Source organism: Telmatherina bonti, assembly GCF_933228915.1.
Source record: "Telmatherina bonti genome assembly, chromosome: 3".
Taxonomy (NCBI): Eukaryota; Metazoa; Chordata; class Actinopteri; order Atheriniformes; family Telmatherinidae; genus Telmatherina; species Telmatherina bonti.
The window spans coordinates 18798922-18813130 of NC_136621.1; the positions used below are offsets into that span (position 1 = coordinate 18798922).

Below are 14209 nucleotides of genomic sequence, written 5' to 3' on the forward strand. Positions count from 1 at the left end.
GGTTTTTAGTCTGATGACATACACCCATATAGATTAATTGGTATGAACACTTTATACCAGAAATGTACTGACAAATAAAGTAGTAGAAACATTTTGTGGTAACATAACATAAACTTTGACCATTTAATTAAACTAATGTTGGTAATCTTTTTTTTCCCCCAGTTTTGATTTTTTTCCTGGCAGGATAAAGCAACCTCTGAAATATTATTTACAAGTATTAACGCAGGCTGTTGTTGTGTTTAAAACGAAATTGCTTGGACTCCATTCCACAAGATCCAAAAATCCCTGATAGACCAATGTGTCGCTATGAAGCTCTCCAACGAAACCAGCACAAATTACAGAATGCTGTTTAATGTTTTATTTGGCTCATAGGGCACAGTGGATTAATTCTCCCAGTCAGATCTGACTGGCTCATGTCCATACTTTTGAAAAACACTAGTACTGCCTCAGAAACTGGCACAGTGACATACTGGTATCAGGTTCAGTTCCAAACCTTACAAATATGATTTAAAAAGGAAAAAAAAACTAATGCTGGTTGGATATTAGAGCAGTAAAAGTGCTTAACACTATGTAATGCAAGTGTTTGTTGTTTAATGCATGTGCACTGGGAGTATTTAAAGATAAATTAACTTTCACTTATTGTCATGCATAAATAGGCCATAAATCTTTATTTTTATACTGGGACATGAGCAGGATTGTTGTTTTCACAGTTTGGGGTGGTTTAGGATGATTCTATGTATTAAAACTTTTTTTTGGTAATGTTTTAATCTTTTTATTCCCTTTTGAGAGCCCCTCTCGGAATGGCATTAGAAATTAGCATTGGCTACAAATATTGTAATGCTGTTAAAGCATGTTAGTGCACGTTAAGACATCTGCCCCTGTCAAGTAAACAATAAATGAAATGGAAAAAACTTTTTTCCTATAAAATTTTCTTAACCTGAAGACCTTCCCTCCTTTTTCAGTAACGATCTTTGCTCTTCATTAGGCTTAAAATGTACTTAGAAACACCTGAGCCAGATTTCTGACATTTTAAAAGAAATTAAGCCCTTTTTTAGACCCATTCTTCCAGCTGTTTAGGGCCAACTTTAGGGCCTTTATCTCCGTCACTGACATTGACAAAATAACCCATTTCATTTCTTCCAGCCCAGACTACTGTAAATTTCTTTATTTGGGCATCAGCCAGTCTCAACTTTTTTGTTTGCAACTTGTCTGAAAAGCAACAACTCAACTATGCAGGACAGAATTTCATCTATTTTTTTTCCAGTTAGCTGAAACTGGTTTTAATACTTCACTCTTTGTTTCTAAGTTACTAAATGGGTAAGCAACTTTGAGTAGATACCTATAGTAGAATATTTCTGCGGATTTTTGAACATTTTTAAGCACTACCTACACATCTAGCTGTGTTGCTCATCCAACAGAAACATTAGTTTTGCAAGTCATATGTTGCTGTAAATGTGACTAATCAGGCTTCCCGATGACATATAATAAAACACCAGTTGAAACTGTTCAATGGGAGAAATAATCATCTTAACAATTTTGCCAACATTTGTTGATTTAAACAGGTTCATAAATAAGAGGGCTTAACTTGATTAATGCTTGGAGGGAGTTATGCTGCTGGAGACACCTCCCCTGCCACCTCTTCACAATTCTCTGTCCTGCTTTTCCTTTTGTAGCATAACCTTCTATTTGGAGGACCTGATGAGCTGCACTCGCACCCTTCTCCTGGTGATTTCTGGCTGGGTCTCTCGCCATGTGATTGGGGCTGTGTTGGTCTCCCTTCCAGCCATCTCTGTCCTGTCCCATCTCATATGCGGAGCTCACCTTCCCCTCCAGGTAAATATAATAATCATTAAAGACTGAGTGACATTTCTTCATTAGATTAAAAAAGTTTTGCACCCCAATAACTTCAACACCTAAAAAAAAAGGGGGGAAAAAATCAAACATGCTTCAGATTAGCAGTATTTAAAAAGTAAAATGAGATGCAGTTAAATCCATCAAATGTGACTGATCGTCACACCGCTGTTGTAAACAAAATAATGCTGGAGAATGAGATTGCAGAAATTTTTTTGGTTGCAGCATGTTTCACAATGTCTCCTGTTCACAATGCCACTCCTCTACTCTGCACTTGTGATTCTGAAACTCTAATGGCATTTACTTATTAATATCTTCATTCCACTATGAACAGAGATGAGTTAAAACGAGTAAAAGTTTCTCTGTGGTAGCCTTAAGAAAGAGTTTAATTAGAAGGTGTCTTGATACGATATTTAGATGCAAAGCAGCTACAAAGCTTCAGCAGACTTCCCTTGTGGACATCACTGCCAGAGATGCATTTAATAGAATTGAGAACAGCCTTCCTTTTTGAGTCATCCAACCTCATCCTGCTCCATTCAAGCCTCACTTTCTCATTTCAGCTTCCACCCAATGAATCTCACAAGATGTTTAGTGTTTTAATATCTTGTTTTTCACCCAGTTTTTGTATTTCTCTCCTTCACTGATACGTTTCTTGCCTCAGCTCGCTCTATATCCTTTGGGCTTGCAGATCAAAGCAGTAGTTTAAGGAATATTTCTTAATTAGACTAGAATTTTATGGACTTTAATTTCTTTGAAGTTATTGAGGCCCAAAAATCAGGCCTGAAGGGTGGGAATGTGTGCAGTGTTGGGAGGGAAAAATATGTTATCATTTCTTTGTCATCATTAACAAGTTGTGAATTTTTCTCAACTGTCAACATCTCTTTGCAGAAAAATAGTGCTTCAGCGTTGTGGGAAGTCATGTCAGCATGGCTTTAAATCTAGCTTTTTTGTGACTATAATGTACATCACATTATATATAGATATTTTGTTATAGTATAAACATTTTCTTTAATGTTAATTAAATGAGATATCACTGTTGTTTTTTTTTAATTCATTTTCTTATCTATTAATTTAAATTTTTTATCAAACAATTATTGTCAAGAATTGGAAAACCTCTGAGAGAGCCAAAAGAAAGGCAAAACTATATCTCAAAAGATTGCATATGTCTTTTTTTTTTTTTTTTTTTTTTTTTTTTTTTTACAATCCCAAAAATAGAATTTTGTTTACTCTTACTCTTAAAAATTGATTTCCATTTAAAATGGGGCCACATTGGTAGAGAAAATGCATTTGTGGGATGAAGAACAGAGTTCAGTGTGTGGGTTGTACCCAAGAAAAACTTACCAAAACTTCTCCACCAACACCAGACGCTATTGTCTCTTGTTCAGTGTTGTTTATTGGATTGGATGATTGACGCCTGAAGAAAAAAGACATACTGTTTATGTAACAATTTATTTATGAAACAGACAGGGACCTGAGTAGCATATGAGAGAATCACACACACCCACAACAGCCTAGCATCTCCTCCTTATGGTTGTCACACTACTGTAGGATGGTAGCACGATCTAAAACTAACATTTGCCACAACCCAACCATTGTGGCTGTGTTAGTCACTCAGGCCTGAGATGCACACCTAATCTGATCCTGCAAGTATTCAGTCGGGTATTCAACCTCTCCATTCCCAAATTCTGTCTCAGATAAACTGCACTGTAGGGATGAGCATTGTCATCTTAGAGAATAGTTTAATCCCAGACTGTGAAAACCAGGATTGTCACTGGTTGTCACACACTTGTCACACTGCCCCCATCAAAATCTGTTACCTTATTATCACAGCAATCAGCATAGCATTCTCCACATCCTCTTCCCACTTTAACCCTATGAACCAACTGCAGTTGGATCAGAGGACTCATCAATGAAAATAACATTCCTAATCAGAAGTTGGGCAACAAGAATCAGCTGTTCGGCACTGCCAGAGAAGACGTGGCAAGTTTTTCATGGACACAATCCACATGCCAGTTCTCCTGCTCCATTTGCAAATGCATTTTCCCTACAAATATGACATCATACAAAAGGGTATAAATGACATTCCAACAGTGTATCATGTACTGAAAAAGGAACATCAGGCTTATAATCATACAGTTCAAAAGGTAGAATTGGTTTTTGTATTGTACAGCATTATTCCACCCATCTTAGATAATAATCAGGTCATTAAATGTTGTTGAACAATCTGTACACACTCAAAAATAGAGGTACCAGCTTGTACCTAAAAAGGTACAAATGCTTGTCACTGGGGGTGTACTCTTTTGAGAGACATTTCTGTACCTTTCAGTTCTTGCCTATTTTTGTACCTCATCAAGTTCAACCTCACCTTATCAAGTCATGTTTTTTTATGTTTTCCACAGCATTAGGCCTGGTCCATGCCACTTAGCAATATTATCTTATCTTTAATCTAGAAATAATCTCCAAAAACTCAAAATACTGACCAGCAATACACTTAGTTTGCAGCATCTGACCTTCATTGTCTGGTGTAGTAAATGACTGTTTAGTAGTACTGTCATCACTCAACTCTGTTCTAGTTTGTAACATTACAGCTGCAATAGTTTTTTTTCTCCACCTTTGTGGGTCTAAACCGGTATTAACAATACATTTCTTTTGAGGCGACTTTTTAAATTTTTTTTCATTAAAATCCTAGCACTGCTGCTAACACTAGTTTTTGTCACGACAAACATTTTTCAATGCTGCAGGTACCCTTGTGGTTAAAATGGTACAAATTTGTACTTTATGTCACTTTGAACCCTTTTTCATACTCTGAAGGTGTGCTTCTGGTTTCTTAAAGACCAGTATTGTACTTTTGATACAACATTTCTTTAAAATGTACCTATAGGTACAGAAATGTCCTTACCTTGTACCGCTATTTTTGAGAGTGTACACAAATAATGGAGAATTATAACTTCTGGTTGTGAAGCAATGCTTACATCCCTGCAGCACCTTCTCCAAAGAGAATATTGCTTATTTCAATAAACACAGTGAAATAAAGCTTTGGCTAGATTACTGTACTTCCTGCACAGAGCTGTCACCCACTGATATCTTTTATGTTGATGACGGAACTTTAGAAAGGAGTCCCAGAAGTGTGGAGCTGCATAAATTTTATATCAAACAAGAATGTGAAAGCCTGTTAAACTTTAAAACTTAAGTAGCTGATCAACTCAGTTCCCAAACTTCGATAGAGAATTGTTTTTAGAAATATAGTCAAGAAATAAAGAGAAAGAAAAGCATGTCATCCCACTGCAGATAATCTGAATTGAAAATTGGAGCTCAGAACAAATTGTAAGGGAGTGTTTAAAAATCCTGCTCAGAGTTTATAGCACCATCATCATCGCCTTAATCAGACCACATTTGTGTAAATGCACAAACATTTTTTTCTTAACATCTAGAAGAAATCTTTATCCTTTTGACTAAAGCAGTAGAAAACATTGTCTTTTGCTCCCTTTGTTACATTGGTCGCATCAATGATCAGCTTCTTTTCCCTCTAGGTGACCATGTTCCTGTGCTGTGCCACCATCCTGGCCATCATCCAGTATTGCAACTTCTGTCAACTGAGTTTTTGGATGCGTTCAGTCCTGGCCACTGCTACAGGAGTCGCCCTGCTGCTATTGTTGTACAGTCCCTTGCACAGGTGCAGTTTAACATTATCTGCATATACCCACAGTTATGCAAATGTGTGATACATTAAAATGGCAAAGAAAATCATTTTTGCAAGAGTATAGTCATTTTTCTGCAGCATATTACTGAATGTTATTACTTTAAGTAACGATTTATCAATGTTGCTGCCTATTAAAGGAAATTATCTTTCTCAGTCATTGTTTTTTAAACAATGCTGCAAGGTTTTCTATGTATCCCTGCTCCAATACACCTAACTCAATAATCATTGTGCAGAACCTATTCGACTTTTAGATTTAAAAGTTGTGTTGGAACAGGGATACATTATAAACCTGCTGTACGGTGGCCCTTAATGATTAACTTTGGACACTAATGCTCTACCTGTACTTGTTAAATGTTAAACAAATTTAATCCAATCTGCACTGCAGATGTCTATGTGTGTTTGTGTGTTGGTGTGTGTGTGTGTGTGTGTGTGTGTGTGTGTGTGTGTGTGTGTGTGTGTGTGTGTGTGTGTGCACGTGTGTGTGTGTGTGTGTGTCTGAGAGAGAGAGAGAAAGAGAGAGAGACACTGGTGTTTTCTCCTGACTGACCCTGCTCTCATCTCTTTTAGCTCGAGTGATAACAGTGTGCCACTTCAAGGGTGAGTGTCTCCATAGAAACAGAGCAAATTGATGGAAGAATAACACTTGAAGGGTCAACAGGAGCGACAATTCTACAGTGTCTTCTTATAACTACAGATATTTTGCCCATTGGATTGCTTTGCTGATATTTATTCTGCAATCCATCACTCAGATATCTCCTTTTCTCACTGTGTGCGCCAATGATGGCTGCTAAGTGCAACTATTGGTACAACTGACTCATCCAGCCTGAATGTCCCAACTAAGTTTTCTTTAAATACTGCTTCAATTCTCCAAAAAAATGAAGATGGTATGCTGCATAAAATTCAAACAAAAACAGATGCAATTTTATGCAGATCTAGAAACAGAAAATACTTCAAACGTAAGAAGTTTTACTATTTTGTGAAGCACGTTGGTTTGTCGTGTGTAAAGACAGTAAAATATCACAAAACGTGTTGCAACAAATTAAGATATTTAGTACCAGGTAAAGTGCATGACTTAGCAACTAAGAGAATTAGTCTCTTAAAATAAAAATTGGCCGAGGTTCAGGATTTGTGAATTAATAAATAATCTCCATTGCATAGTATCACCAAAATAATCCAAGAATGTGGACACATCTGTGCACAGAGGATACTGCCGAAACTCACTATTGGATTTTTGTCATCTTCAGACCATCATAAAAACTAATTAAACAGTCATACACAAAGACAGATTCAGGTTGTCTTCCACACACTCATACGCACACAAGGGCAGACAGAAACCTTATTCCCCACCCCTACCTCCACCCCCCTCCCCTTCCCAATAACATGACTCCCTAACTCCTTGGTAAATGTGATGATAAAAAGTGAGAGTGCTACACATTTTCTTATTGTGTATTGTGATTTTTACATGAAATTTACATTTGTTGCATTGCTTTTTTGGAATTTGTGATTTATTCTAACATTGAAGTAATTCTAAACTGTCAGTTTTCCCATAATTTATTTTACATTCAGTAATTAAATGATGAGGCTACAGCTTTAATGCATAGAACAAGTGATGCAGTTGAACCCTCCTAACCGCTTAGCTGGAGCCTATCCCAGCTGCAGGGTACACCCTGGACAGCTCGCCAGTCCATCGCAGGGCCACACAGAGACAAACAACCACTCACGCTCTCCTATGGGCAATTTAGAGAAACCAATTAACCTAACATGCATGTATTTGGACGGTGGGAGGAAGCCGGAGTACCTGGAGAGAACCCAAGCATACACGGGGAGAACATGCAAACTCCATACAGTAAGGCTACTGTCCCACTCGTGGATTGAACCAGCAACCTTCTTGCTGTGAGGCCAAAGTGCTAACCAGTATGGCACCGTGCAGCCCTGCAGTTGAACCCAGTATTATTAAAATAAAAAAATTAAAAAAAAAAAAAAAAAAACTTCTAGTGAACCCATTCAGTCGTTGCACCAGGTTGAAGAAGTCAATTTAGCACCTCTGCGAAATGATCTTAGTTGAAAACCTGAAACCTTATCAAAGCATTCTGTTTTTTATGTGCTATGTGGTTTTGGGAATTCTATTGCTGCATCATCCAGTTTAAAAAAAAATTAAAATAATATTTTTAAGTGAATAAATATTTACTTTCCCACTTTCCCACTGGAAAGCGTAGCACAGACTATTACAGTCTCGTTCATGGTTTTCACAGAAGCAAAAAGGCTTTCAGTGCCAATGTTTTCCATGAAAAAATACAAACATTTTTTTCCCCCAAAAAACTAAATATTTTTCTCATATACTAATTGAACATTGTCACTGAGGTGTTTTCAAACAACCATATAGTGTTTATTAAATCTGAGATGTGTTGCAGTGATTCCACAGCACTGGTTTCCAAGGATTGTCCTTCTGTGTGTTTTTGAACACACAGGTCTTTAGAAATCTATTTATAGCAATAGCTATTTATAGCATGCTAAAGTTACTGTGATTGGTGCAGATTTTGACCAGACTACCATACCTGACGGCACAAAAGCTTTGGTTAAGTCACTTGCTCAAGTTTTAATAGTCTTCTCCTGCCTTAAATGTGAAGTTTACTCAGTGTGTTGAAGATTTAGATAATCAGTCCATATTGGAAATGCTTATAATCCCAAATGTTTCACATTTTAACCCCTCTTGTATCTTTATGTTGTGGTTCCACGAGGTAACATCTGTTTCTTAGTCTCTTTTGAATTCCCTAGATTTTCTCTTTCCGAGCTCATTGTCATTCTGTTTTATTCCACAGACGGAACATCTCCACACTGAGTGAAAGAGATTCAGAACGGGGCCCAAGCCCTGCTCAGCTACTATTTGAACTTTTAGTCCCAGAGGCCATCTTGGCATTTTTCTTGCTTCTTCTCCTCATCTGGTTCCTCAATCGTGAGTTTGAGGTCAGCTACCGTCTCCATTACCACGGCAATGTCGAGGCTGATAAGCACCGTTCCAAGATTCAGATGATGCGAGACCAGGCAGAATGGTTACTGGGCAACATCATCCCAATCCATGTTGCTGACCAGCTCAAGGTTTGTTTGCTGTTGACTCAGAAATATCAGACTATAATTATTTTAAGCTTCTGTCTTCAGTTTAACTTCATTTGGGAAGGCTTTAGATGTAGATGGATAGAAAAAAAATTGCCTTAGCATTTAATTATTAGTAATATCATTTATATTGTTATAGTAATCATATGAATTATGAGTTTATTATTATTTAATGTATAGCACAATGAAATATACCAAAGTAGAACTGATGTTATTGTAGAATTGAGTCCCAACATTAACACCCCCCCCCCCCCCCCTTTTTTTTTTTTTTTTTTGGTAACAAACTAAAATTTGTTTTCTGTTGTGTATTCTCAGCTGACCCAAAGCTACTCCAAGAACCACGACAGTGTTGGTGTGATCTTTGCCAGTATCGTCAACTTCAGTGAATTCTATGAAGAGAGCTATGAGGGAGGAAAAGAGTGCTACCGTGTCTTGAATGAGCTGATCGGAGACTTTGATGAACTCCTACGAAAACCTGAATTCAAAAGCGTGGAAAAAATCAAGACGATTGGCTCCACTTACATGGCAGCATCAGGACTGAACGTCCAGCAGCTGGCTGAGGAAGATGACGACTCTCCACATGCTCACCTCAGGGCACTTTTCAACTTTGCCCTTGAGATGATGGGCGTCCTGGATGATTTCAACAAGAATATGCTGGGCTTTGGTTTTAAACTTCGCATTGGATTTAACCATGGGCCCCTAACAGCAGGGGTTATTGGCACCACTAAGCTGCTCTACGACATCTGGGGAGACACGGTCAACATTGCCAGTCGCATGGACTCCACAGGCGTGGAATGCCGTGTACAAGTGAGTGAGGAAAGCCATGCTGTGCTCAGTGCCATGGGCTTAGAGTTCGACTACAGAGGCACAGTGAATGTTAAGGGCAAAGGCCAAATGAGGACCTTTCTCTACCCCAAAAGTGGGGAAAATCCATGCCAGGATCGAATGGAGCTGGCAGCTGGAGTTGGACCAGCGAGTTTGTTTGCCAGTAACACTTCAGTATCTGCTGCCCAGGCAGTAGTTCCCACTGCCCCTTCTTCCACTTCTACCTTCTCCCTTACCACTCTTTCCCCTCAACCCCAATGCACTGTAAGGCCTGCAGGGGCAGGGCCTGAGGCTGTCTCTGCCAAGTGCTCAGAAGTGAGGGATGAAGGATATAGGGACGCTGTACACCTACCTGAACAATCCCCTGTCACAGACATTACTGGGCAGCAGCCCCCTGCCCATTCTGAGCCAGATCCACAAGCCAGTGCTGCGCAAGCGCCCTCCCAAGTGCAGCCTGCTCCTCTCGCACTTCAGGAGGAGGAGGATGAAGAAGATGAGGCCAGTGAGCTGACAAAACTCAATGAGGAGTTTTATGCTCGTCTCTGATCCCTCTTCTCCTCTGCCCTTTACCCCAGCTGACCCCAGCTGTTCTCTCTCTCCTGGTTCTGGTTGCAGGCGTGGTCAGGATATTCTCTTCCTTTTGGCAAAGTGTCTTTGGCACGGAAGAAGGCGCTGGTAACATCAACATAACATACGGGCATCAGCAGCTTTTAAAAGGCTACTGAGATCTTTCATGGGAGTGTTGCCTTAGTGCTGGAGCGAGTTAGACCTGTGTTGAGCACAGTAGTTTCCAATGGAGGAGTAGAATGCAAAGGGTTAAAAAGAAACAGAAAGATAAAATAAGTGTTGGTGTTGTTTATTTTCTTTTTTGTCATTAAGTGCCTTCAGGACTAGAGCAGTGAACAAATAAATATAAATACTGAACACATTTTAAGAATTTTAGACTACAGAACACGCTGTGGTTTCATATGCTTTCGTTTCAAATGCAAATATTTCTTTATAAATCATTACCATTGTGCCATATCAATTGTTTTAACTTGATCAAAGTTCTGACTTTTACATAAGGGAAAATCTTTTTTTTTTTTTTTTGAGATTTTACATAAGTGCCAGTGCAGTATGATGGGCAAAGCAGGGAATTCTGGGGAAAATGAGGGAATCACATGAAGCAGTGTTAGTTTACATATTCTGCTTTTACATGAGGGCTTAAACACAGTATTCATTTATGCCAGAGTTTAACTTTTCAAGGTGACATGCTACAAAAGAGGCCTGCATAGATTTTAGCTGGTATTGTAGCTAAATGCACATTTTAAGCACAGTTCTTGCACAGTGTTTTATCGACCACTTGTATTTGGTATCTTATTACCGCTTCATAGCTTATTAGGAATTTTAAAGAGGGTTCTTACAATCAAAAGCACAACATCTAATTAGATAAGGGAATCTAAAGGTGGTTTTAAAGAGTAAGGCCATGAAAGCAGGAAGGCACTTTAAATTTACTTAAAGTCACTCCACAAAATCTGTTTTGTTTTTTTTGTTTTTTTGTGTAAGCAACACTGACCTCCTGTAGACTGGAAAGATGCAATGAGAGGCAGAGAGGGTGGGTTGATTCATATATCTAACCTTGTAGATGTCAAACCACAGAAACCTAATTTATATTGTGTTGTCAACTGATTTAATTAATGCAATAAAAGACCAAAATCAACTGCGATTTAATCTGCATCTGGAAACATTTTGACTTCCTTTTGTTTTGTAGCATTCAGCTGCAATCCAGTCTATAAATTTGTTGCTGGAGTTAAAAAAAAAAAAAAAAAAAGGGAGTATTAATTATGTAAAAGATAGATGGCAATTTTAATATTTACTGGCTTCTTATTTCTTTTCACTTTAATATACGCCCGAGAACTTTCTTGACATAGTAAAGATGAGGAAAAACATTTAGGTTAAATCCAGAACAGTAATCCTATTTTTTCACAAGTCCTGCGATGATAAATTTTGATTTTCTTTTTTTTTTTTTTTTTTAACCAATACACTGTTGTTGACTTTGGTACAGTTATGTCAGAAGAAATGTGTGACCTGGCTTGCTGTTTGCAATCATTTGAAGGCAATAAAACCTACATCAAGCATTGAAAACAGGCAGTGTTGTCAATAGAATAAATTAATTACTATTTGTGCTCTTTTCATTGGATTCAATTAAACAAATCCAGAACAACATAGTGTGTATCTATTATAAAGCTACAGTGGGGCAAGAGTTGGATGCTTCAGTGATTTTGAGTGGTAATCAACTTTTAACAGGACTGTGAGGGACAATCACTGTGTTAGCTGTAGATGATGGGGTGGCCCACGTGCAGTGGCTTCAGTATCAAAGAACAGAGCAACTAAAAGTTTGTTTCCACAGTACTGTGTTAAACCTCATAGCTGAATATTGTGTGACTCTACATTTGTCGCCTCCGTTGCCAAAATCAGATGGAAAAAACTAAATCAAAGAAAAAAAAAGAAAAGAAGAGAAAAAAATTGTCAGTCCGTTGCTACAGACTTATTCAACAAATCAACGTTGTCTGCCTATAGCTGTGTGATTTGCTGTTGAAGGGTTGGGACTTTTTACAGCCTCTTCCCTAAGAAGGGTCTCTACTGTATCAATATTGTGCCACTTTAAACTGAGTGATCTATAGGTGCAGTGCAACCTAAACTAGTTGATTGTTTTGTGGTGCCTATAGTATGACTGTTTTGTTTTTTCTTTTTTCTTTTAGTAGTCTGGTTTTCAAAAAAAAAAAATGCTGTCATGATAAGAATAGATTCTGATTGTATCCTTGAGAAAATGATGCTTCTACAACATCTGCTGCAATGTTCATTTGACAAATTCCATTATTTGTTTCCTTGCTTCTTTCCCATTCATTCATCCTGATAATTAACAAGGTGTCTGAATGTTGTGGTGGTATTCACACTGAACAGCTGCCTCTGTTGGTTCTCTTTTGTCTTGACTTGCTTCATACTTTATTCTTTCTCTTGAAAGCACTTATTTTTCACTTGTACTCTTTGTGTATGTGTTCTGTACTTGTGTGAGGGACTTAAGACATTTTCTCAATATCGATGAGATTTTTAAAAAAAAAAAAAAAAGGTGCAAAAGGAAATCATACTGCTAAACCCCCTTTCTAAAGCCGTTATCTTGTTGCTGCTGTCTCATTTCTACAGGACTGACATTTTCATTGTACATGATTTGAAAAGAGAAAAACAAGAAAGGCCCGAAACTTCAGATGCATCATTTAACACATCACCAACATATTAAAGAGTATTTCCTTAAAGTGTGGCCACATGCAAAGATGCAGAGATGACAAGACTGGGGGATCCATCTCTTTTATCTGCGTCATCTGTAGCATGAAAATGTGTTTACCTCTGCCACTGTGCATTCCAATAAACAAGCAGTGCCTTTTCATTTTTAATATGTTCATTAAGTAAATGTGAGCTATGACTATATCAAATAAGATGACCTTAGTAGCATATAATGCTATAATAATCCAAAGCAGCATCCCCTTAAGCAGTCACTGTAGCTTCAGACATAAATAGTAACGTAAGAGCTGCTCTTGTGATGCATTTTTCTCGTCTTGTGTTTATCATAAGTAATGAGTCAGAGCACACAAGTTTTAAGAAAAAATATGTAAATATCAGGTATCTGTTATGAGGGAAAATGTTGTTTACCTCTAACAGTTTCCAGAATACCAATCCACTTTATGGATTATGCATTTTTTTGTCTTTTGGTAATCTGTGGGTTTCACACCTTGCGGCAGCACAGCATGTGAAGGCTACCCCAAAGTACATCTAAGGTGTAAGTGGGCTTCATAACTCGAAGGCCACACAATCTTTACATTACTACACAGCTGTAAAGTCCCATGAATAAAATAATAAAGTCAACACTGCTGGCTCTGTGATCTGTGAGACAGTAAGGCGAGATGTGTTTGTGATCTCTTTTGCATGTGACCCAATTTTTTTTTTCTCCACACTACAATCACTATTCTTTGATTTCATTTCAGTATCATTCTTTCTACATTTATGTTGAACATGACGCATATATCCCAATGTTGCAGGAAATTCAAATAATCATGCTTTGCTTCTTTGAAGATTATTAGGACATTGTATTGATAATTTGTGAATGGTGAGATTTGGCAAAGGGAACCTATTAGAACACAGTACTACTTTCACAAATATGTTTAAAAACTACAATGTGCAAGAAGAATAAGTTGTTTCGTGATTCTTTTTTGTTGAAGCAGTTTGATTGTGTCCTATGACAGTAATATAACAAAGGACATATAAGGGCATGATGTCAGCACTCGCAATCATCACCATGAATCGGCAACACATGATCACTCATATACATGACGACAAGTCCTTATTAGTTGCAACTACCCTTATGTGTTTTTGCTTACACTGGGACAAAAGTTAGACAGTGTTGTTTGCTTTCAAATGTTTGGCTTTTTTTTTTTTTTGTTGTTGCTTCTTTGTTCATGAATGAGATGTATTATGTTTTGTGCACATTACCTATGTATCATTTATCAACACGTGATCGTAATCTGTACACATTTGCACAAAGCACTCAGTGTTTGTACATATGCAGTTATTTTGTCACATTTGATTTTTTTATACATGTGCATGTGTCTGATTTTTGTCTGAAAACAATGAAAAAGAGACATGTATTATCAGATTGTGTGTCTATTTGTGTAAGTGTGAGTTATATGA

General features: G+C 37.7%; 1 protein-coding gene across 1 annotated transcript in view; it reads left to right on the top strand.

The window, feature by feature from the left end:
* Positions 1-14165, top strand: part of LOC306774510 (adenylate cyclase 9) — a 47211-nt gene extending 33046 nt beyond the window's left edge. Inside the window, exons 7-11 of the mRNA XM_079264585.1 lie at positions 1674-1833; positions 5382-5524; positions 6119-6148; positions 8371-8647; positions 8978-14165. Of these exons, the coding sequence (XP_079120711.1) occupies positions 1674-1833; positions 5382-5524; positions 6119-6148; positions 8371-8647; positions 8978-10033 (1666 nt within the window). The 3' untranslated portion in view covers positions 10034-14165. The remainder of the gene's footprint in view (positions 1-1673; positions 1834-5381; positions 5525-6118; positions 6149-8370; positions 8648-8977) is intronic.
* Positions 14166-14209: the final 44 nt, after the last annotated feature.